Genomic DNA, 22,709 nt, shown 5'->3' on the forward strand with positions numbered 1-22,709 from the left:
AAAAGTGCTTTTTCCGATTCCTAGCCACTCTTAAACCAACATTCAAATGCTCGCACTTTGATTAATGGATGAATCAGAGACAACTGGGGTTCAGTAACTTGCCCAAGGATACTTTGACATTCGGAAGTGTTTTGTCAGTCTCTTGTGTCTCTGTTGAGTCGTTCACTTTGTACTCACTGGTCCGTTGCTTGGCAGAAACAGAGTCTCCCACACTGTTGGGGTACTGGGCGATGACAGTCACCAGGTAGTCTGTTCCTGACCTTAAACCTCGTGCAGTGTAGGTCCTCTGATTGGCAGTGACGCTATCCTGCAGGTTGGGACAGGGGTGATCTTTGTAAACTGACACTCCTAAAACACATGTATGACTGAAAAAGAAATCATCACCATCATGCCAAGGTACACAGAAGTGAATGCAACGCTTTGCTCTGCCACACTTTAATTTTTCCTTTTCCTTGAAGAAGATCCACCCATTAGACATGTTTATACTCAGCCTGAACACACATGCTTCTCGAGCAAAGCAGGATTGAGTCTGGCTCATAGAACTGCAATTAACCGTTTCAGTGTAGGTCACATAAATGCACCTTTGCTCATTCTCTAAAATCGTTCAACACCTGAGGTCACGTTACCTCGACATCAGTGGAAGAAGTCATGGGGTGAAAGAAACGTGCGAAGGAGACTTAGAAGACTCGTTTGGCAGGTGACAGCCATATTAAAACAACAAAGTTCAAAGATGAACCACAAAATGCACATTTTAAAGAAAAATAAATACACTATATACTATTAAATGACATAAATCTTCTTTTATTATTTTTTTCCTGCTGAAGAAAAGATCCTGTATAACTCATTTCTTCCTTTTTTTAATAAATCTTTTTGGGACCAGCATAAAATTTAATCCATCAATCACATCCAATTCAGTGTCAGCTAACCTGATTAAAAAAAAACTAATGATACAATAGAGTTGTAGATGTACAGTAACTAATGCAAATCAATTTATAGTGAATCTTAAACATACTATGATATAGGTAATACACTTAATAATTGTTTAAGCTGTGCTTTACAAAATTCTAAACACATCAGAAGTTTACAGCAATAAATGAAAAATGAACTTAAAATGTAACGTTTATGCAATCTGCTCCACTTGTCAATTATGTTGATAATTTCTTGTGAATCATCAGGTGGTGTGTAAAGGTGTATCCTATACTAAAGGAAATAATAAAGGAAGCACTGAAGCACTTCAACCTGAACTCACCTGACGCATTTCTGCTATGACCGGTTGACCCAGACCAGTGAGTGGCACATGCTGGATCACATAGGCACTCACAGGGCCCCCTGCAGGACTCCATCGGAACCTGAGAGAGTCAGACGTCTGGCCTGTGAACTGCAGGTTGGATGGACCAACAAACGCCTCTAAGAAGAGAGGAGACACGGTTAAAATCACATGTAGTTTTACAATAATTGCGACAGTTTAATTTCTTTGAATTCTAATGTTAAATATACCATCGCTAGCATAATCGCCTCCTGCTTTCGAGCAAACTTGAGAGTTCACAAGAGGAAGCAGCGTGTTCAGCAGTTTGAAGTCCCCAACAAAGAAGGTAAAATCACTGGTGGGTTGGGACGAGATCTGAGCCAGTTCATTCCTGTCTGCGCTCTTTATGCCTGTTAAAAACAAAATAGTAGTCAAAGAAAACAAAGCACTTTACCTGAAGCTCTGGTATAATTCCAGATTATTCAGAATAACTGAGGAAATACTGCAGATAAAACACACACCAACTGCAAAAACATGAACTCCCTGACTGCGCAGCTTCTGTGCTGGCTCGTTCACATTGTCCTGTGACTTCCCATCTGTGATTAGGATCATGATCTGAAAGTTAAAGAGGGTCCATAGATAAAATTAGCTAGAACTGCTACATTGAATAGATAATAATTTATCAATAATAATGGTATAGCTACTCCTTAGACCTTTGGAACATCCCGAACAGAGGCGGGGTTGAAGAAGTTATCAGAAGCAAACTTAAGGCCGGCACCAGTGCGTGTGTTTCCACCTTTATAGTTTATATTCTGGACAGCGTTGACAAGCTCAGTGCCATTCAGGTAGGCAGTCAACGTGAACTCGACTCTGATGATGGAAAAATGTGCATTAATATACAATTCTGCACCTGCCATGTGTTTTTTAGGTTGTTGTTTTTTTTAATTACTCTCAGTCACCTCGAGGTGTCACTGTACTGTACAACACCGAACCGAATCCCTGACTCGCCCACGGAGCTGGCAAATGGCTTTACAATTCCAGCCATAAAGCCCTTAACCTGCAGGAAGTTAGGTCGGCCAATACTGGAAGAGCCATCAACCAGGAAAACTATATCTGCAGCTTGTACATTATCACACCTGTCTGATGGACATAAAGGACAAGAATTAGAAACAGCAACATAAAACATTATGTCTGTCAGGGAAGATGTGCCAGTAAGGTAAAGCGAAGTTAATTCAAACAAAAGGCTTTTTACCCTGAGCTTCAGCGTGTTTCACAGAGCACAGCAGGACAGTTACAGTGAAAACCCAACTCCACATCTTCACAACCTGGGACACACAAAGGACAGGTAATATTATCATTAATATCATTTCTATAGATATTTTAATATCATCTTCATTTCTGTTAACCACTATCTATTAATAGTAAACATCAACACTGAAAATCCGGTTTCTGCTGACTGCTACTTTCTTCTTGTTCAGCTGGATTTCATTAGTCATTTGTTCCATAGCATAATTTGTAGGTAGTTCAATCCAGTAATTTGTCTGCATTTTCTTAGGATTCTAGTCATTGTTCCTGCCTATACCTGTTCTGACCTACCTGACAGCCTTTATTTCTTGTTAGCCTCATTACTTTGAACATTTCCTGTAACACAAACACGTGAGGTCTCTTTTCTTATACCAGTCTGTCCTGCAGTCCAGGTTTTGCACTGCACCAAGAAGCTCTCACACCTGGTGAGAAAGTGTCCAAATACCTACCACCCCATATTACCTCATGGACTATTAATGTTATTCATCATCACTGAAGAGACCACTACACGAACACATTACGTGAACAAGAAGCCCTGAAAGAAACCATTGTGCATGCACTTAGATATTAGTAACCTTGTATATATGACTGAATGTTGTTTTAAAAGTCCTTGATATTATAGTGAATAATGACCTCAGAGAAAAACCCACAAAACCTGTAAATCTGAAAAAAAAGTAAATACTATATATAGCTCAGTTAACTAATACCAACCCTTAAACAACAAGATTTACATGGTATATATATATATATTTTTTTTACTTGTCATATTCTTACATGTCTCTCACTAGGTATGGACTCCAAAAAGCAACAGACTGATCTCTATGAGTCCACCTCTTGCATTCAGCAGTGCAGCGGTTTCCAGTAAAACAGCTAACAACCACAAAGGGAGAGAACAGCTAAAGATCAACAACACAGAGTGGCGTATTTCACATGGCCAGCTTTTCTTAATATGTTGGCAAGTGAGTTGACATGACTAAACAGCTTAGGTGGATTGTTTCACTATTACCTGTCTCATGCAAGCTCCACTCCGCATGCAGTGTGTGTGTATGGTGAGTAGGTGCACTCACAGTGAGAGCAGGCAAAGGAGAAGCAAGCGTTACTTCAAATGACAGCAGCAGACAGTGAGCTGAGCCACCCTGGACAATTTGTAATTTTACTCATACAATAGCAATTCAGTAAATTTATATTCTTATATGTTTTAGTTTGTTGCACTTTATTTATTAAAGTAGGAAAAGCAATGTTTAAGTCAAGCCTGATGTTGCTTTAACATAAAAGAGCATTAAGGTAGCTGCTTAAAAGGTTCAATCTAAGATACAACATGTCAGGTGGAAATTATTAATATTTAATATATTTTATTATGTGACAATATTGCACAGGCTCCTTTAGTTATTGTTAAAGTGTTGTTGTTGTTGTTGTTTCTTTTAAATATTGTGATATCATTTTGAGGTTATATCACCGACCCCTGCCAGAGGCTATCCATCTTTTACATACACTCTACGGACCTCTGTGCATGTTGATCCTAAAAGAATAAAATGCAACCACTCATCCATTTACTTCCACTTATCCTTGCTGATGATGGAGCCTCTCCCAGCTGTCATGGGGTAGGAGGCAGGGTATACCCTGGACAGATCACCGACCCACGGCACATTCAAACCCACAGTCAATTTAGAATCATGCATGGCTTTGAACTGTAAGATGAAGCGTGGGTAACCAGAGGATACCCATCCAGACACAGCAAAAACATGCACACAAACACATGCCACAAACTAACTGGAGCGTTTGAACCCAGAACTTTCAAGCTCACAGCAAGAAAGTCTGCATTCATTCTGTGTCAAACAAAACTTCCTGTTCATGTTTCTAATTTACACAAGAGTTTGATTTTTATTTTTTTTTAACAGCTGTCCTTCTCATTCTCTTCCCTCCACACACCCTTCACATAACATGCATATTCAGAGCATGCATGCTTCTGTACATGTGATCATGCATCACACACCTTTCATCTTTGCTCAAAGGATAGTGGTCAGAAAAGACTATTTTTTACAGCGAGCATCAGATCCACTCTTAAACTTCACTAGTGTAACTCATGTTGGAGTTTGGCCATAAAAAAGCTTTAACGTATTTTTTCTCCATATTTCTCTTTGGCCACTGTATGTCTGGAATGCAGATGTCAGATCCTTACAGATAATATGCACCATTCTGGAAAAAATCCAACAGATCCTTGATTCACTTGCAGACCGTCTTGCAGCATTACTATTCTCTACAGTGTATCTCACTGTTACCATGTTTTGGTCATAAGAAATTTCCAATTTGATTTTGGTGACAGCTTTTTTTAGGTGAAGAAATTCATTCTGGATGTGGAGTATTCATTTTCATGAAAACCTTTGACGCAGTCAGGCACAGCATTAAAGTTACTGAAAATAGCTGACAGATGTTGAGCCAAAGACAGAAACATCAGATCTACTCTGTAGGGATATGGTAGCTAAAGTAAACACGCAATATAATGAAGGAAACATGAAAAAAAAACATTTAAGTGGATCAAACCAATTACATATGTTGGTGGCAGGACAGCATCAGACTGGAGTGATTTTCTGAGCCTGAATGTAAAGAACAGAAACATCATCTGACATTTGGAGACTTTTATATCTTGGCATTTTGTTGCAACACTGACCAAAACCAGACTGACTATCAACCAGCTCTGATCAGAGCTAACCCACATGAAAGATACATGCTGCCAGACTTGATAAGACTCACAATAAACAGAAAACTTTTGCAGTACTTTGAGTATCAAAGTTACATCTTATTTTAACCCTTACCATAAATAGAATGTGTTACCTTTTAAATTCATTAGGATACAACTATTTTCTAATAATTGGAATTTAAATTAGTCTTAGCCTTGATCTGTCAGAAGCAAGCAGTAACCTCCTAAACCGAAAAATACTAAAGGCTACAACTTCTTGACTAGTTCCAAAAGACACATAATCAACAGAGAGTGCTATTTTAAAAAAACCCAAAAAACAGCATTGAAACCCATGTTTAAAAGGTTGGAACAATAGAGGTCTACGCATAATTATCCCCTTAGAAAGTAACTTAAATTTATCGGTGTGGCTGCTTTGATTGATTGGTGGTTCATCCAAATATAGTCACTGGCTGTGAACACAATTAACATTAGAGGCAGCCAAAGCTTCATTAAAGTTGAAGCTTCAATTTTTGCTTTGCTTTTCAGTTTTTATCATGTTGTTTGTTTAGGTAAGTTTATTTATTTATTTTTTTGGTATGCAGGTTTTTCAAGATCTGGAATATTAATATGTCTATGTCTGCCTTACTTAGAAAGTACTTGGGGTAAACTGCTGTTTTAAATGCACTGCATAATTAAAAGTGACTTGACCTGATGTGACTTCAACCTGGAGAGTCCACAACCAATGGGTGACACCACGGTGTCCACCTTTAATTTACACTCTGTGGTCTGATGGTCACAAACTGCCATTTTGATTTATGATAGAATGTAAACCAGTCATATGATTGGTTAAATAACATACATGTATTCTTACTAAATGCAGTTTAAGATCTTGTAGCCGCACTTGAGGTAAGATGTTATATTGAGCTAGCTGGTAAAATTCCACATTGAAAGAAAGCTTTTATTATCATCGGATTGCCACACCCAGTTTCACAGCAGAGGCTTGCTCAGACTTCAAATAATCTAGCTACAGTTTATGTAAAGTCCAACAAAGAGTGCATCCACTTTAAGGTCATTCTTTAACATCTATAACCTCGTTTTGATTCAAATGTGCACTTTTCTAGGGACTTCTGGAGGAAAGTTTGCATTTCACGGTTCCTGGTGTGCACACATGTTTAGCTGTAGCAACTCTGAAACCACAAATCCCTTCTTAATACCTACTAACACCACCTCTAAAGCTCACTGGTAGATTCTGCTTTAATTATCTACTGTAAATACATCAGGACTCGTGCATTTCTACAATAACACTTGACTACTTTCACACATTCTGCACAGATCTGCTAAATACTGTTCAGTGAAATTATTTTAAAAATGAAAAGAGACAAAAAATATTCAAGAGTCTAAAGTTAGATAATAACCATTAAGACACACCACACTGAGTTTTTCTAATGTTCAAACACTGCTTGAGGCCAGAAGCTCATAATCACTGATAAATGTTTGTTCCTTAAGCAAGAGTTTATTTTTGTCCGAAACACATCACACATCACACACAGGAAGCTTAATATGTTCCAAATGTAACCCCTCTTTCCCTTTTCAAAAATCAAAGCATCTATTTTGAGGCTCTTACACCTACAAATTTAAATTATGCACCATTAACTCCTATCTTTTATGTTATTTTTTTCACTGTAGGAAATCTATAGAAGTTCTGTTTATTGCTGGTTTTGTAAGCCAAGTTTTGAGACTATAGTCTATATTCCCAGCCTTTTCTGAAGTACAGTGGCTAACTTACCACTTTGTAATGCGATTTAAGATGTCACCAAACACGCCATCTTATGACTAAAAGTTGCACTAAATGTTAAATGGACTACAAACAATGGATTTTTCTTCTTTTTGCTATTCCCACGATACACTCACAAACCCTTTTCTGTTTTCAGGCACAAATCTGTTCACATAAAGTCCTGGTAGAAATACTTCCAAGTAATTACTGCCAATTTACAAGCCAATTGTGGGGTGACCTATTTCTGAATGTTTTTTTGATAGATGTTCATCAAGTCTATATTAACAACGTGTCTAGTCTGGCTTCCACACCTGGAATGTTTAAATTATGAACTGGCTTATGGGCATGACCACACCCATGACTAGCCACTTGGCAAATAAACCAATCAAGAGGGTTAAAGGGTCAAAAGCTCAGAAGCTGACTGCTTCTTCTTCTTCCTAAACACAAGTCCCCCAGGCCGTCAGACTCCTGAACACTCAGTGACAGGACTGACACACACACACACACACACACACACACACCCCTTTATACAACAAGTTACTTTTTCCACAATGCTCAGTCTTTTGCACATTTCTATTGCACTGTCTTGTGTCTGTATTGTTCTATCTGGTGTTACACTGTCTTTGTTTTGTTTTGTTTTTTTGCACTTTATATAGTCCTGTGTTGATTGTCTGTTATATGTTATATGTGGCACCATGGTCTTGGAGGAACATTGTCTCGTTTCACTGTGTACTGTACATGGTTAGAACAACAATAAAGCAACCTGACTTCACTTGAAGTCATTTTTAAAAAGAAAAAGTAATGTGTGCATAACAGCACAGAAAGAGGGAGTAAAAGACATTTAAACCTGTGGAAATTGTTTAATACTCATCCTAAAGCTTCTGTTGGAAGTTCGTACAGGAGCTAGACTATGCTTTCTAAAAGCTACGCTTTTAGTAGAGATGCCATTCTCCCAGGGGGGCAGAGGGACATAGGCCACTGTGCTGTGACAGAGTGCAGGATTGTGTAAGAGCCAGCATAACATCAGTCTAGGGCACAGAGAGCGACACAAGTGGACAAGGGGATGGAAGGATCAAACGGGGTGGAAATGTCACAGTAAATTACTCAAAGTCTCGAGCTAAAATGCTCACATCAGGATCTGGTGTACTTTGTACCCAAAGGCTGATCTTGGCAACTGGAGACAAGCGCTGCTCCGAGGCCATTAGGGAATTAAAACAAAGAGGGAGGGCTAATGCAGACTTCTTTGACCCCTGAAGTCAAATATATCATCTCCCACTTCCAACAATAATGGTTTCTTTAACCAAACAAAACAAAAACCTTGTAACAGCAACATTTGAATCTTATCCATGACCCCTTGCTGTAACAAGTTTCAAAATAAGCTCCAGTCTTATCCTCCTATTTAAGCATCACACTAGCTTTGTATTACTATTATCAAAAGCCAGACTGACTGCATCAGAGAAATGACAACATTCAATGAGAAGCTATCCGTCTCATTCAAAAGCATTAATGGACTGAGACAAGTCAAATTCACAAGGCTTATAGTTGGTTTAATCCAACATAAACACAGAGAAAGAGAAACCTAAGCACGAGTAAAAATGGGCCATTGTTCATAAAATTGTTAAAGCAACTTTCCTTTCCTAAAACCTGAATAGAAAATGCTGGACAATGCACACATTAAGCACATGCGGTAACCAGCAGCAGCAGGCCTTACTTGGGATGAGTTCAGAGACATCCACTACCACAGTGGCACGCCAAAAAAGTTAACCAAGCATGGCTGCAGCAATGCAGCAAATTAAAAGGAGAGAGAGCGAGAAAGTGGCAGGGTGCATGTGAGGCTGCGAGGAAGACTCTAATCACTCCTTATAAATATTTTCAGGCATTTTTCTTTCTTTGCTGTTGTCGGAGCCAAACCACAGCAAAGAAAAGGATGTCCTCAGAAGTAGTACAGACAGTTGAAACCAATCAAGATACAAAAGGCTGAGGAGGAAACGTAGGAGGGAGATTCTTTTGCAGCATTGTGGTGTAATAATGGCCTCTCGCTATAAAAGTTCAGCTGAGGTCAAGATGTTATGAACGTCTAGTTCAACTAATGTAGGGATTTTGGGTCAGAGCAAAATTATTTTCTTTCATTCAAAAGGCAGTGGTGCTTACGATTTATTAATCCTATGCCTGATTCTCATTATCATACAGAATACAGAAAAGCCAAGCATTTAAAAACACTTGTAATTATGAGAAGGATGAAAATTAGGTGATGAATGTTCTGGATGTTCTTGTGCCAAGTGAAGCATTTTTGGCAGTGTACTGGCAACAGTTTGGGTAATTCCCCCATTTGCACAGTTGCCGCTTACCAGACTGCAAGGTGTGCAGAGTAAGTTAATGCAGTGCACACATGCATAGCATTCTTATATAGACTGTCATTTGTAGTCTTCAGTGTAGAAATGCATGCAAACTGTTCACGAACTGCACCCAAGCACAAGGGCTCCCGCAGAACACAGTTTCCACTTATCTTACCTGGGGATCTCTTCTCCTTGCACCCGACTGCAGCCTGCCGCTCCCCACCTTTCCACCTGTGGCATATCCACCAGCCCTGGATCTCCGTGCAGTATTTTGACCACACAGACGAGAATCACAATCCCGGCGTCCAAAGTCACAACTTCAAAAAGGTAAAAAGCATTCCAGTGGAGCTCAAACGCCCAGATCCTGTTGCTGCATCCCGGTGGAGGACCGTCAGATGTGAACGCTATTTCTGAATCCCGAGGCAGCGCTGCTCAGCGTGGGCTGAACTCAAGCAGGAGCAGAACAGTCCAGACTTGCTCGGATGCCTGAAGGGGAGTCCTGAGCTCTCCCTTTCTGCTGCCTTTTTTTAACCTCATTCTCTTTTCCTGTCGTCCCTCCCAGCTGCTGACTGAAAAGCAGCCCATGCAACCGTTTACATGTGAACAGTAATCTCGTTACTTCTACCTGGAAAACTTCTGGTCACATGATTTTTATCCTGCTGTAGACCGACTTGGAAAAAAGTTATGTGGTACTATCACAAAACAAAAACAATAATGACTAGTACTTAATGAAATATTTAGTTTAACTGAAAAATGTGTAACCAGTGATCTCAGACTCTACATTAAAACTCCTCAACAAAACAAAAACTGTAATATAAAACAGCCTTTCTAAGCCTTGATGTGGTGCTAATGATGCTCAAGGCTAGCTTCTAAACAGCTTCTTAACCAGGCTGCTGCAACTTTATTTCGGGGGTTTGTGGAGTTTGTTTATTATAAAAACAAAGTTAAAAGATTTTAAATGAGGCTTTGCTTAAAAGGAAATGCAGAAGAGTTTCCCAGAAGGCTCCAAAAATAAACATGTAATTATGTCAGGAGTAACTTGAATAGGCAAACCCTCATGAAATTTGCTTACAGACACATAATAATATAACAAATTATGTACAGCACAGTAGAAACCATATGTTTATTTTATTTTTCCTATGTGCTTATAAACCTTATTATAACCCATTCATTCATTTTTAGGCTAGAAACGCTTATTTTACTACAAAAATAATTAAGATTTTAAAAAATAAAAATACCTCTAGGTCAAAGAAACCTGCGACATAATGAAATTCCCACGATATAAATTTACAGATAAATCTTGTGAAACAAGACAGCAAGTGCAACTAGCTTAACAACTGCCTTGTGTGGAAAAAGCATAAACTGTCAACATCATGCAAATTAAGTACCAGTTTCTAAATTTGAGCAAAATAGGATTTGGGGTTTGATACCTCACCTTCTCAATGCAAGACTTTGACTCAGTTTAGTCCCCTGCAGCTTGATGGACTTCAGTTTGGTCAGTTTACGAAAGGGGGTAAACCCTCTGCTTTGACAGGATACTTCTTTGGTCATTAGCAAGGAAACAGTATAAGTTAAAACTGCAGAGTCTCTGCTCATCAGTATGCACTGGGATATTGGATCAACATTCCTACTTAACCTCAGTGCAGATGCAAATCACAGAAAAGTATTTTTAATTAGAAATGGAGAGGCAGGATTGCCTCATTATCATTTGAGGTTTTAAAAGCATGCTTATCCAGCCACTGTTTTCAGCAACATTTGTCAACAGCTTATCATTTTTTTTTAATTGTTTTCATGTGTAGTTATAGATTATGTGTGACAGGCATAGCTTCTTTGGTAGCAACCGAAGGTTTGGACTGCTTTTTTTTTTCAAGAAACATATCCACAGTTTTTGCTGTAATTGTAATTCACACTGTAGTTAACGCCATTTGAAACACTTTAAACTGGAAGCAAGAACCTACCAATTTAATCAAAGAAAAGGATTTATGGTAATGAAAGTGTATCCTTCATAATATATGCACTGTTGTTCATAAAAATGAATGCTCTTCTACAGGGAGCTGACACTCCCTGGTTCTGTTACTTCTTGCCAAAAGTCATCACCCTACCAGCCACTCTGAGCCTCTGTAACTCACATCAACACCAAATTAGACTGCTCGGCATTCTTTGCAGGGCAGCTTCCTATTGTTAACTTTTACTAGCGTGCTAGTTATTGTTGCCATAGCAACGACTGCACATCTGAGCTATGCCTATTATATTCATACGGGATTATTCTGACTGTATGCACTATTTACAGGTAAATTACACTCCTACTCCAAAAATGAAAGTGCTGCACTTCATATGTCATATGGTGTTGTGAGTTCTATCTGTTTTTATGATATTTAAAGTGATTAAAGTCCCAGATTAGATTTTCTCTTCTGTTCAGAGGGTACATTTACCACTGAATTAAGCCTCAGAGGTTTCTTTTTTCCCACTTTAAGCGAGAGCCAAAGGCAGACTCTGGTGTAAACAATCAGGCAGGAAGGCAGACAGAAATCTGTGCTAGGCAGATGTGTTGTGCAGCTCTGGATCTTTTGAACCAGCCAGCAAAACTGAAACCATAACCATGCTGCACTAATAAAAACACATTCCAGTACAGAATGTATGTTCTCCTGACAATGCTTTTTTAACCTCTGCTGGTTGGGAACGATTGAGACAAGATGACTTGTGGTTTAAAGTTTGTACTTTGCACATCACCTCCCTTTTTTAGTCTCATGTGTATCCTTCAATCCTAATCATAACCAAGATACAACAGTAAACAGCCCATGTGGCTTGAATTCAATTCCCAGACCTGCTGAATTCCTTTGGTCAGGGCAGAAGTGAGTAAGACAGTTACCCTGTCCCCAGCTTTTTGGATCATTCTTTCCTGTAGCCAGGAACTGTGGACAGTTATTATAGTAATTATTTCAAATATATGCATTCACTTCAGCTGCAAGAATTAAATTGTGTGAATGTGGCACTGGGTTCTGCTGGAAAACATCTTACTTGTTCAGTAAAACCTAAAAATAGTTTAAGAAAAGAGAGAGTGAATCATATCTTAAGAGAATCATCCGTCTACTCGGTTCTGTTTTCATAGATGTACGGCCAGGAGAACGTGTCAGTGGAGGGATGTCATGAGAGCTCCGCCATGCACACAGTGAGTTCAGGAGTTCTCATGGCAGTGTTCAGCCTGGAGACATAATAGGACATAATGAACCCCATATGATTAAAACAAGATCAAGGAGGCAGGGATTACAGCTTGTAATATTTTAAAAATGAGCTTCTTCAAGCAACTTATAAGTGTGAACATGGTTTGTGGAGGACTGAGTTGGCACTGGTTACTTTAAAAAAGGTTCATCATCTCGGTATCTGTCATATTCAGAGTCAGTTACTCCATAATAGCCTTGATAATCTGTGGTGCAACTATTTTCTTTACAATTTCTCAACTAAACATTTTTATTTATTTTTTTGTTGTTTTAAAGATTAAGAGAGGTACGCACAGGTACTGGGTGGTGACGTGTGATGTCTGTTTTCTGTGCTTTTCCTTGTGATTGACATCAATCTCTCCATTTCCTGTTCTCCCTTTACCCTTCATGTTTTTGCACACGTTGAGGTGATTTACCTGGGTTAGACATTAAAGGAGAGTGCAACGTTTCTTCATGTAGGCACTCATTTTGTTCTCTCACCATTTTAAACAAACCAATCGTGTGAAACGATTTGAGCCTTCCTTTGGTTTTTGTTTGTTGCAGACAGGTCTTAAATCAGACTGGTGAGTGGCAAAGAAATGCACCATCTGTTTACCAGACTCAACCAGGCAAAGACAATAGACTGGCCCTCTGAATGGCTTTGGAAAATGTAAAGGAGGACAGAAATGTTGGAATACTGATGCATTTTCATTAGGTTTAGAGCGTTCCCTCATCATAAAGCTAGCCTTCTTACAACACCAGAGTCAATAACTAATAGATAAATAGTTAAATGAAAGAAAAGTTCCTGTTTTTTTCGCTGTCTATCAAACGTCTATCAAAAAAAAAAGTAAAATAAATAATTAAATAGAAAAGTTTCTGCTAATTAACAAAGCAATCTGAGCAATGAGCCACCAGTTTAGCAAATAAATTATTAAGCCCAAAGAGTAGGGCTGACAGATTTAAGTCATTTACTACAAAAGCATTGAGACATATTGTTGAAACTGCACTCAGTATCTTTATATCAAGATATCATAGGGATTAAACATGTAGTTAAGCTTATTACACTGACAGAAAGGGGAATTTCAGTGGTGTGGCCCACATAGGATCAAAGTGGGCTGGTTGTGACCCACAATGTAAAATGAGTTTGACATCCCTGCTTTAAAGTTATCTATACAAACTGCTTTTTCTTCTGTTTGTCTGTACTACAGGACACAACAGAGGAATGTTTAGTTAAGAATTCACAAACTACTCACCTTGTTTTGGAAAGGAAGGAGGCCGATGAGCAGCCAAGCTTCCTCTTAATTCCTTAATCGCCTGCAGCTTTCTTTTTAAATACCACACGTCCAGGTGACAAATAGCACAGTGAAACGCTCTCTAACTAGATTACAGAAGAACGAGAGGTGAGAAGAGAACATAAAGCATGAAGTGTTCTGACAGGTAAAGTATAATTAAAAAGGGAAATTGTCAGATTGGTACATAGATGTGTCCAGTGTTTGGTGGGGGTGGTTAGCAGCTTAAAGTCAAGATTTAGGTTTGTAGGAAGGTTAGGAGGCTGGGTGATTTTCCTTTTTTCTCTTTTGAAGTTTGAAAGGTTAACGCGATCGTGGTGCATGAAGCAAAGCTATGATGACTAGAAAAATGACATTTCCCCAAAAGTCAGCTGATAATAAGTCGCAGTAAAGTGCTACATAAAAGCTACTTGAGTTCCTGCTTATACTTGTGAAATAAAGACGCAGTAGCACAGTCAGTGTAATTAATATAATGATTACACTGACAATTCCACCTCCAACCTCATAGTGTCCAGAATAAAATCTTAACTTTCACTCGTTATTACTTATTTTTTTGAAAATAACATGCATTTAAAAGTAAATTACAGTGTCCATATTTTACAGTACAATTCTGACCAGATGAACACCTTTTTGATCATCTGTTTCCAAACCAGCACACTGTGACTCAAAGCATTTCATTTGCTCTTAGATGTGTCACTGTTGCCTCAAAACAAACGCTGTGTGTTAGGAAACATGCCGTCGCTGCAGAATGCTCTGCTTTGAAAGGCTTCACTTCTTCAGGTCTCTGCTTGGGATGAGTTCCCACTGGCTTGCAGACAGAAGGCAGCAGTTGATGTTAATACCGGGTTTTTTATTAACAATGTGGTAACATGTCTGAACAAACGGATGTAAACAATAGCAGTGTCTTTGATGAGTCACCAGTCTGGGCTGGATGTTGATTTCCTCTGTAATAGCACCGATGGGCATCGTCATTCTTGGCTGGAAGATCCGACATGTTTTAAAAGATTTAGAGGCAAAACCTCAGGATTAAATGACTGTCACGTCTTTATTTAAATTAAAAATTAAAAACAAAACGTAAACATAATTGAAAACAAGCAATTATGTGTCTCTTTAATCTTTGTACCAGTCTCTAAGGTATAGAGACAGCTGCTTTCTGTTTTTGAGAAGCTCATCCCAGCATAATTTAATTATAAATCAGAATTTGTGTGTGGTCCCCTTTCAGAGTTTTAAAACACCACTTTACCTTTCCAGCTGTCCCATTACTCTATAACAACAGGGTTCGTGGGGCTTAAACAGAGAGCGTAGACTTCCAAATATCACTGTGATTCACTTTCAGGTCTCCACGGCTCTTCCTGTGAGCGTAGGTACATATTAACCCCTCTTGTAGAACTTCTCATGTCTTTTAGGTGAAATACACTGTTCATCACAAGGACTTTTGACCTTTGACTTGAGCAGTAGTGCACTGGTTCCAACAGTAAACGCTGCTTTGATAAAGCAGTTCTTTGAATTGTTTGGAAATACACACGTTTTTCTCAGAGTTTGATGAGTGGATCAGTGGAATTTTTTTCCGGCAGACATTGCAGAAGCACAGCTGGAGTTAATAGCATTATTAATGGCTTAGTTTCATTAAGTGTCCTAGTGACAGACACAACTATCCTAAGAGAAAAAAAATCCTAACAATAAGAGGATTTCCTGCAAGCAAGGATTTGGCAACAGTGGGAATGAAGAATTCACTTTTAACAGGAAGTGACCTGGAGCTGAACCAGGATCAGGGACGGCCTGCAATCAGCTTTGACCAGATTTGCGATAGGTTGGTAAAAAGAAGAGCAAAACACCCACTATGGGAGAAAATCTTCAGTATTAAAGATATAAGAAGACAATCAGAGACTTACAATACAGGTTTCAAAAGAAAAACTAACAGAGCAAAGAAAACTGGAAGAAAGGACACAAATTAAAGTGGGAAATAAGTACAACTAAAACCACGGGATATAACATGAGGTCCACTAGCCTTTATTGTATTGTATAAATAATTATGAAAAAAATGCTCTTTTAGTGAATTTTGCCTGGGAACTGCTGCGATATAACACTGAGGAGCTGTGGAGGTTGATGTTTTGTGCACACACTGCCTACTGTCACTGTGAAACTTGTGACCTTTCTAAGTAAATGGGACTTCTACATTTTACAAATTGTACACATATAATTTTCAGAACATCATACATTTATATTTGGAACATATGAAGAAATTTAAATTATAACCTTAGTGAGAAACAACGAACAAAATCAGATGGTGTTAGTCATGGTTGGAAATACTGAGGTTTAGTTTAAAGGGTGGGTAATGGTTTAATTGTTCCTAGCTTGATTTCCAGACAGACAGCTGACTAAGCCTCTTCTCACGCGTATTGAGTCAAATAAGCATTTTTGTGTGGTCTAACAAACAAATCTGGCTCATTTTAATGTACACGGATAAACACAGCAACACTCAGCCAGTGTTTCGGGATATATTTTTTTTATTTACAAAATACATCTGCTATTTTCAAATAGCGATTCAATGAGTCATGTGTAGTTTGCAAGGATTTAATGCTTTACTGAGGGTGCATGTGCACTAGGAGTAAAATGTGCAGCTGAGATTCTAGTTTAATGCTGACAGAAAGTAGAGGAGCGGTTTTTGTATGTGCATGATTTGGCGGTATCATACATTATCTGGAGGCCACATGTTCAATCTTAAAAACCTCCAGAGTAAACTGTGCAACAATTAAAATACATTTGTACCCTTATTGTGACAAATTCATAGTCACAATAGTGAATAAGGAAAGTATCACAGTACAACAGCAGGATCCAAGAGGATGGGACACGTGCAGTCGGGTGCAGGGTTGCTTTTAAATAGCACGGTCTGTATGTATTTCACCACCACTAGAGGGAGCCACAGGACAATGACTTCCCAGCTCAAGTCATACGAGTGCCGTTAAAGAGGTGGAAGTATTTTAATGTATGCCGTTACAAGAGTCAAACAAACTAAACTCACGTGACAGGAAGTGAACATTTCTAAACCATGTGTAATATATTAGTGTTCTGCAATAACTGGTCCTAAAATTATGTTTTGGCAAAAGCTGTGGATTTTTGTTTGTTTTTAGAGAGCGATGGCTTCCTCATTGGTTCTAATGGAAACCAAACTCCATGGACTGTGATTTCTTTTCTAACCCATCCATCTTCTTAAAACTGATCATTTGAAAGGGCTTTATAACAGCTGGTATAACAGCTATACCAGCTGTTATAAAGCAAGATGCAAGGTACTTTGGACAGGTTGCCTGTCCGTCACAGAGCTTATTGTATATGCAAGAAGCAGAAGTAGTGAAGGCGGATGAGTTTAAATACCTGGAGTCAACCATCAAAGGCAAAAGACAGGTACAAGTGCACAAGAGAGGTAAAAAAGAGAGTGCAGGCAGGGTGGAGTAGGTGGAAACCAGTGCCAGTAGTGAGACCTGCTGTGATGTATGATTTGGAGATAGTAGCACTAAGAAGGGGACAGTGGGCCAAGTTAGAGGTGATTTTCATTGGCAGTGACAAGAATGGACAAGAAATGACTACATCTGAGGGACAGTTTAGGCTGAGTGCTATGGAGACTAAGGTTAGAGAGGCATGGTTTGGACATAGCAAACACATCGTGCAAAGGGAGTTGAATGTGGAGCTGCCAGGCAAGAGGAAAAGAGGAAAATCTCAGAAAAGGTTCATGGATGTAGTGAAGAAGGATTTGCAGATGGTTGGTGTGACAGAGGACGATACTAGGGATCAAATGAGATGGGAGCAGATGATCGGCTATGGCGACCCCCTAAAGAAGCAGGAGAATGTAGAAGAAGAAGACCAATGAATGCAGTCAAGCTTCTCAAATCTTCTAGGTTGTTTGATTCCCCGCTTCTAGGGAGAATAGAGATAAACAACTGAACTCTCCGTGATTATTCTTTAACCTTTTAAATCAGTAATTTCTTAATATTTCTTTCTTAAAAATCATAAGTTCAAGCAGTTCCAGATGCTTCCTGTGAGTAATGTCAAAATGCTTTTTTCTTTTAATGACTTGAGCTCATTTGTCTCCATCTAGCTTTTACTGAAATTTGTTGCCTCTTACAGTCGCTTGAATAAAAGTCAGCACAGGGAAAGGTTCTCCTTCAGGGCTTGTTGGCAAAAAGCATTTCTAAAGTGTAATTTCCTGTAAACCCAAAAGGCAAATATGATATGAAACAAAGTCAAACATGATACAATATAAGAATCATACTTCCACACCGATAGGTAGACCCTGAGCTCGTGAATGAAAGTCTTTTCATCGTGACATGTGCTCATTGTATATATTGTATTGGTGTGGGAATGAAATTGGTACAATTGAAACCAGAATTAGATTCTTTCTGTGAAGATGAGACAAAAATGCAGAGTTCTTTAAAAGACTACACAAACCATCTTTAAGAACATGCCATGATGGTAGATGGTCACTAGAGAGCAGCAGAGATTCAGCACTGAGACTTGGGATTAACTCATAATTTTGGTACCATAGCCTTGTGTTGATTACATTTCAGTTTTACTACCAATTAAGAGTGGTTACATATTTCAGATGAAGTAAACACAAGTGTAGAGTTGCTGGGCATACAGGTTAAAAGTGACTCTGTAAATGTCAAGGTTCAGTTTACTCACAGAGGATTTAGCTGAAAGTCGATCTTTTGTTCTAGTACAGAGGAGCAGTAATACTCAGTCCCTGTGACCTTTTGTTTAAACTAACAGACAAATGTCCGATCAGCTGAGGATGAGTTACTGTTTTCTCATCGCCATGCCTTTTGGTGACCTTTCGATGCTTGCCACAGAATTTCAAATCGTCAAAATCATACCACCTTAACAAATTTGAATATAGTCACATGTGACTGAAATTTCTCTCAGTTGATCCTTCCACCCATATCTATTTTATTTCCTTTCATCTTCATGTTCTTCATGTTCAGACCTGTCAGTTTTGTGACACTACAAAAAGTGGAGCAATAATAGAGCAAGGTGTGGAGAGTTCAGATCCCTGCCCATCCTAATGTTTTTGAGAGATTTAGTCTGGGTCTTAATGACTTATTGCTGCATCATTATCCTGCATGTTTGCAGTATTTAGACATACACAGCTGGTAACTAAGCCACTGCTGTGCTTTTATCAGTCATAAATGTTGTGAAAGCAGAGGAATAGATAACCCCCCTTTTTCATACACAAAACACACACCCATTAAGAAGAGTTTCTTTCATTTGTGCTAAATGAGTTTTGTAGTAAATAGCACGCAATGATGCTTGAGGAAGAAAAGAAAAAAGGCTTTCTGAGAGTCCTCATAAAGGGTGAGAGGTCCTTTCTTTTCTCAAAGCCCTACTGAATAGACTGCTGCCTGCTCTCTCTTTTTGGACATAATGAAATACAGTAGACTTCCCCTGCAGCCCTTTCAGCCCTGTTGGACACACACACACACACACACTTGGCCATTTTTCCATCATTTCAGAAACCATTACATTGACTTATGTTCGTTTCCTGGAAACGCACTCTAACACGAATCTCAACTACTGCTTGCTAACTGCTAACTGTGCCCATGATTCTAATCTTAAAATGTTTTATGATTTTATGTTAGGATTTTTGTTTGGACCCCATAGGGAAGACATGTCCCCATAAGGAGATATAGTAAATAGTCTAGGTTTCCACACTGAAGGAAATACATGTATCATACACACAAGTGTGCACACGATGTGCAGTGGACATTTCCAACAATGGAAATTTTAATCACACTAGAAAATGTATGAGTGGACAAATGTGTATTAAATAAAGCTGAGTGATAGTGGCACAGTGTGTATAATGCTTTGAGGCTTTGATACCTGCTCAAGTTGATGACTTTTGTTATTTACACGTGACGAGGAGTAGAAAGTTGAATCCTTGTACTAGTGATGTATGTTATAGTTCATAAAACAATTTTTTAAGCAAGTACTGACAAGCATCATTTGTATGCCACTCAAAAATGCAGGTTTCAAACTCAGATGAATTCAGACACTCTTCATCGGTGCCACTTTTCATGTGACAAAGGGATTAATCTGAATAGATTTAAAAACAAAAATGATTGATTAGATGTTGGTATGTGTCTAAATGCACCAGAAAATTATCAAAGCCAGCTGCTTCAATTGTTTTCTTTTGATTTCCAGTTTTAAAATGTGGTCTCTAACTGTTTTTCAGGCTCTCTGAATTAAACGATGTGGTGTCAGGTTCTTGAAAAGATTTTTAGGAGGTGTATCAGCCTTTCACCGCTGGCAGTTTATTTATTTGTTTATTTACCAAGTACCAATTTCTATTTTCTCCCAATTTATTTAAGACAATAAGAAAACTGCTCCGATCTGTTCATGGCTCTTTGTCTGTAACCTATGATATAATGAATTAAAATACATTGAATCATGGTGTTTTTCATAATGCTGTAAACATTGGGAGAGAAATGCAAAAAAATGTTTTTGTGCTCAAATACTTGACTATAAAGATTTCTATAAAGAAACACTTCTCATGCTTCTGATATTTTACAGTGCAGATGAAGAGAGTAAGGCTGGGTTTGCTGTATATTTGTAGCCCTGGTGGGCTGACATGTGATGACAGAAGACTGGCAGCCTCCTCCATCTGGCCTCGCTCTTGGAAGCAGTCTGGTTCACCTATCTGTGTGTGTCTGAAACCCTGGCTCTTGGCTGACTGCCCTACAACCATAAATTACTGTGTTCGTGATCGTATGCTTCCAGTGTGTTTGTGTCGCAACAGTTGTGTCTGTGCCCATTCATATGTGTGTTTGTGTTTCTGGCTTTAAATTTATCCTCAGGTGTTGCTGAGAAATTTCCCAACTATAATAAGTCACGAGATTGTGGATGCGCATGCACAGATCATCCTCACCACAAACTTATATATTCAAAGAGAATTCCAGGAAGAGTCATTTAATGCGTCACAGTTTCAGTGTGTGTGTCTGTGCTTGTCTGAGGTGAATTAACAACTCCAGTCATGTTCACACCATCCTCACCTCTTTCTCTCTGGTTTCTTTATCCTCTTTTTTTTTTTACCTCCTGCCTGTTCTTCCGTCTGCTCAGGGTCTTTGTTTGTGTTGGTTGTGTGTTTAAGGCTATTCTTACTGGGCAAACATGCTCCATTTTCTTGAGTAAGTTTTGTCACTTTGTCAGAGCTCCTCACATTCATCCTCACACACATTCAAGCACATGTCCAAACAAAAACTTCAAACATGCTCAAATACAACATTTGCTGAGCTAAGTTAGGCAACTGTATTCAGCATTTTTTAAACCAACAGTGGCTTAAAACACCCACTTCTTTGAAAAATGGGTGACTTGTAGTGACAAATCAGTACATGACTGTGCAGTTTCCCTCAGCTCTAAGGGTTTTTAGCATTTTTCAGCTAGCTGATTTAGCTTCTACTCTCATTACTGCCATTCCCAATACCAAAAAAACAGACAGATGAAGTCAGTGACCAGCTGGTGGATGTGAAGCAGTATTTAGTCAAGTCATTAACACACACAAGTCCTTTACTATTCAAAAGTCTTGAACCACCCATTGTGCTGGAAAACTGAGAAACAGGTTTAGTAATTCATTAAAACCAAATCAGAAATACAATATCTAGACCCTTTCCAAAAAATTAGAATATCAGGGAAAAAAATATTTGTCTTCAAAACGTTAAACTTTCAGAAATTATAGATTCAGGGCCCACAACTTAAATTATTTCAAGTACTTAGTTGTTTATTTGTACATAATTTGGGCTTCCAGCTCATAAAACCCACGAAAACAGGAATTCAAAACATTAGAATATGGTGAAGACATCAGCCCAAATTTTACAGGGCATGAATGTTTTAAACTGAGTGTCACACACAACTCATCTACTAAACTCAAAGCACCTGCACAGGTTTTCCTGGGTGTCATTAAATTGCTTACCTTTGATTCAATTGTCTCAGTTAGGTTCAATATTGGGAAGTCTGCAGACTTAACAACTGGCCAGAAGAGCATCACTGATACCCTCCATAGGACGGGTAAGCCACAAAAGTTCATAGCTAAGGAGGCTGGCTGTTCACAGAGTGTTGTGTCCAAGCATATCAATGGAAAGTCTAGTGGAAGGGCAAAATGTGGCAGGAGAAGGTGCACCAGCAGAAGGATCTATGGGGTATTATCAAGGGGAAAATGAGGTCCACCAGACCCAAAAACAAAGAAGAGCTGACAGTAAGCATCAAAGAAATCTGGGCTTCCAAAACTCCCAGGCAATGCCACAGGCTGATTGCCTCAATGCCATAGCGCATCGAGGCGATGATTAAAGCAAAGGGATTTCCCAACCAAGTATTGTAGATTGACATATTGTTTTGAAAGTACCACATTTTAATTGATTTGATGTGAATTTCCTTCTTTTTTTCTGCAAAAACTGAGTAACATGTAACATGTATAGTAAATGGTGATGTCTTCACAGTATTCGAATTTTTTGAATTCCTGCTTTCGTGGGTTTTATGAGCTGGATGCGCAGATTGAAATGTGTCCCATTGTTTGTTTTTCTATACAGGTATGCTTTTACTGCACTGCCAGTGTGTTTGTCTTGTCAATTAGATTTCCAGATGGTATTGCATTGTGGATAAAAATCTAATGGTAATTTCCTGTATTCATAATTTTATGATTTTGACAAGATCTCCAACACCACTGGCTGAAATGCCGCCCCAACCATGACAGAGCCTTGTTTGCCTGCTTTATGACTGACTTCTTGATAGCCACCCTTCCACTGAGATCATTGGAGACTTTGGGATGCTCTTCCTAGTCTCTACCTGCTTTATCTCTGCCATTGCCACATGGTGTCTAAACACTACAGGCCTTGGCTTACTTA

The 22,709-nt window shown here is 38.8% G+C and overlaps 1 protein-coding gene across 1 annotated transcript in view; it reads right to left on the bottom strand.

Annotated features, from left to right (window-relative positions):
- Positions 1 to 10,889, bottom strand: part of col7a1 (collagen, type VII, alpha 1) — a 59,833-nt gene extending 48,944 nt beyond the window's left edge. The window contains exons 1-10 of the mRNA XM_087841200.1: positions 10,774 to 10,889; positions 9,514 to 9,708; positions 9,351 to 9,354; positions 2,499 to 2,571; positions 2,206 to 2,386; positions 1,960 to 2,116; positions 1,768 to 1,861; positions 1,498 to 1,656; positions 1,250 to 1,407; positions 178 to 307 (exon numbers count right to left, since the gene is read on the bottom strand). Coding sequence (XP_087697326.1) covers positions 178 to 307; positions 1,250 to 1,407; positions 1,498 to 1,656; positions 1,768 to 1,861; positions 1,960 to 2,116; positions 2,206 to 2,386; positions 2,499 to 2,571; positions 9,351 to 9,354; positions 9,514 to 9,708; positions 10,774 to 10,889 — 1,267 coding nt within the window. The remainder of the gene's footprint in view (positions 1 to 177; positions 308 to 1,249; positions 1,408 to 1,497; positions 1,657 to 1,767; positions 1,862 to 1,959; positions 2,117 to 2,205; positions 2,387 to 2,498; positions 2,572 to 9,350; positions 9,355 to 9,513; positions 9,709 to 10,773) is intronic.
- Positions 10,890 to 22,709: the final 11,820 nt, after the last annotated feature.

The sequence above is a fragment of the Neolamprologus brichardi genome, chromosome 5 (assembly GCF_056152115.1).
Source record: "Neolamprologus brichardi isolate AB-2024 chromosome 5, ASM5615211v1, whole genome shotgun sequence".
In the NCBI taxonomy this organism is placed as follows: Eukaryota; Metazoa; Chordata; class Actinopteri; order Cichliformes; family Cichlidae; genus Neolamprologus; species Neolamprologus brichardi.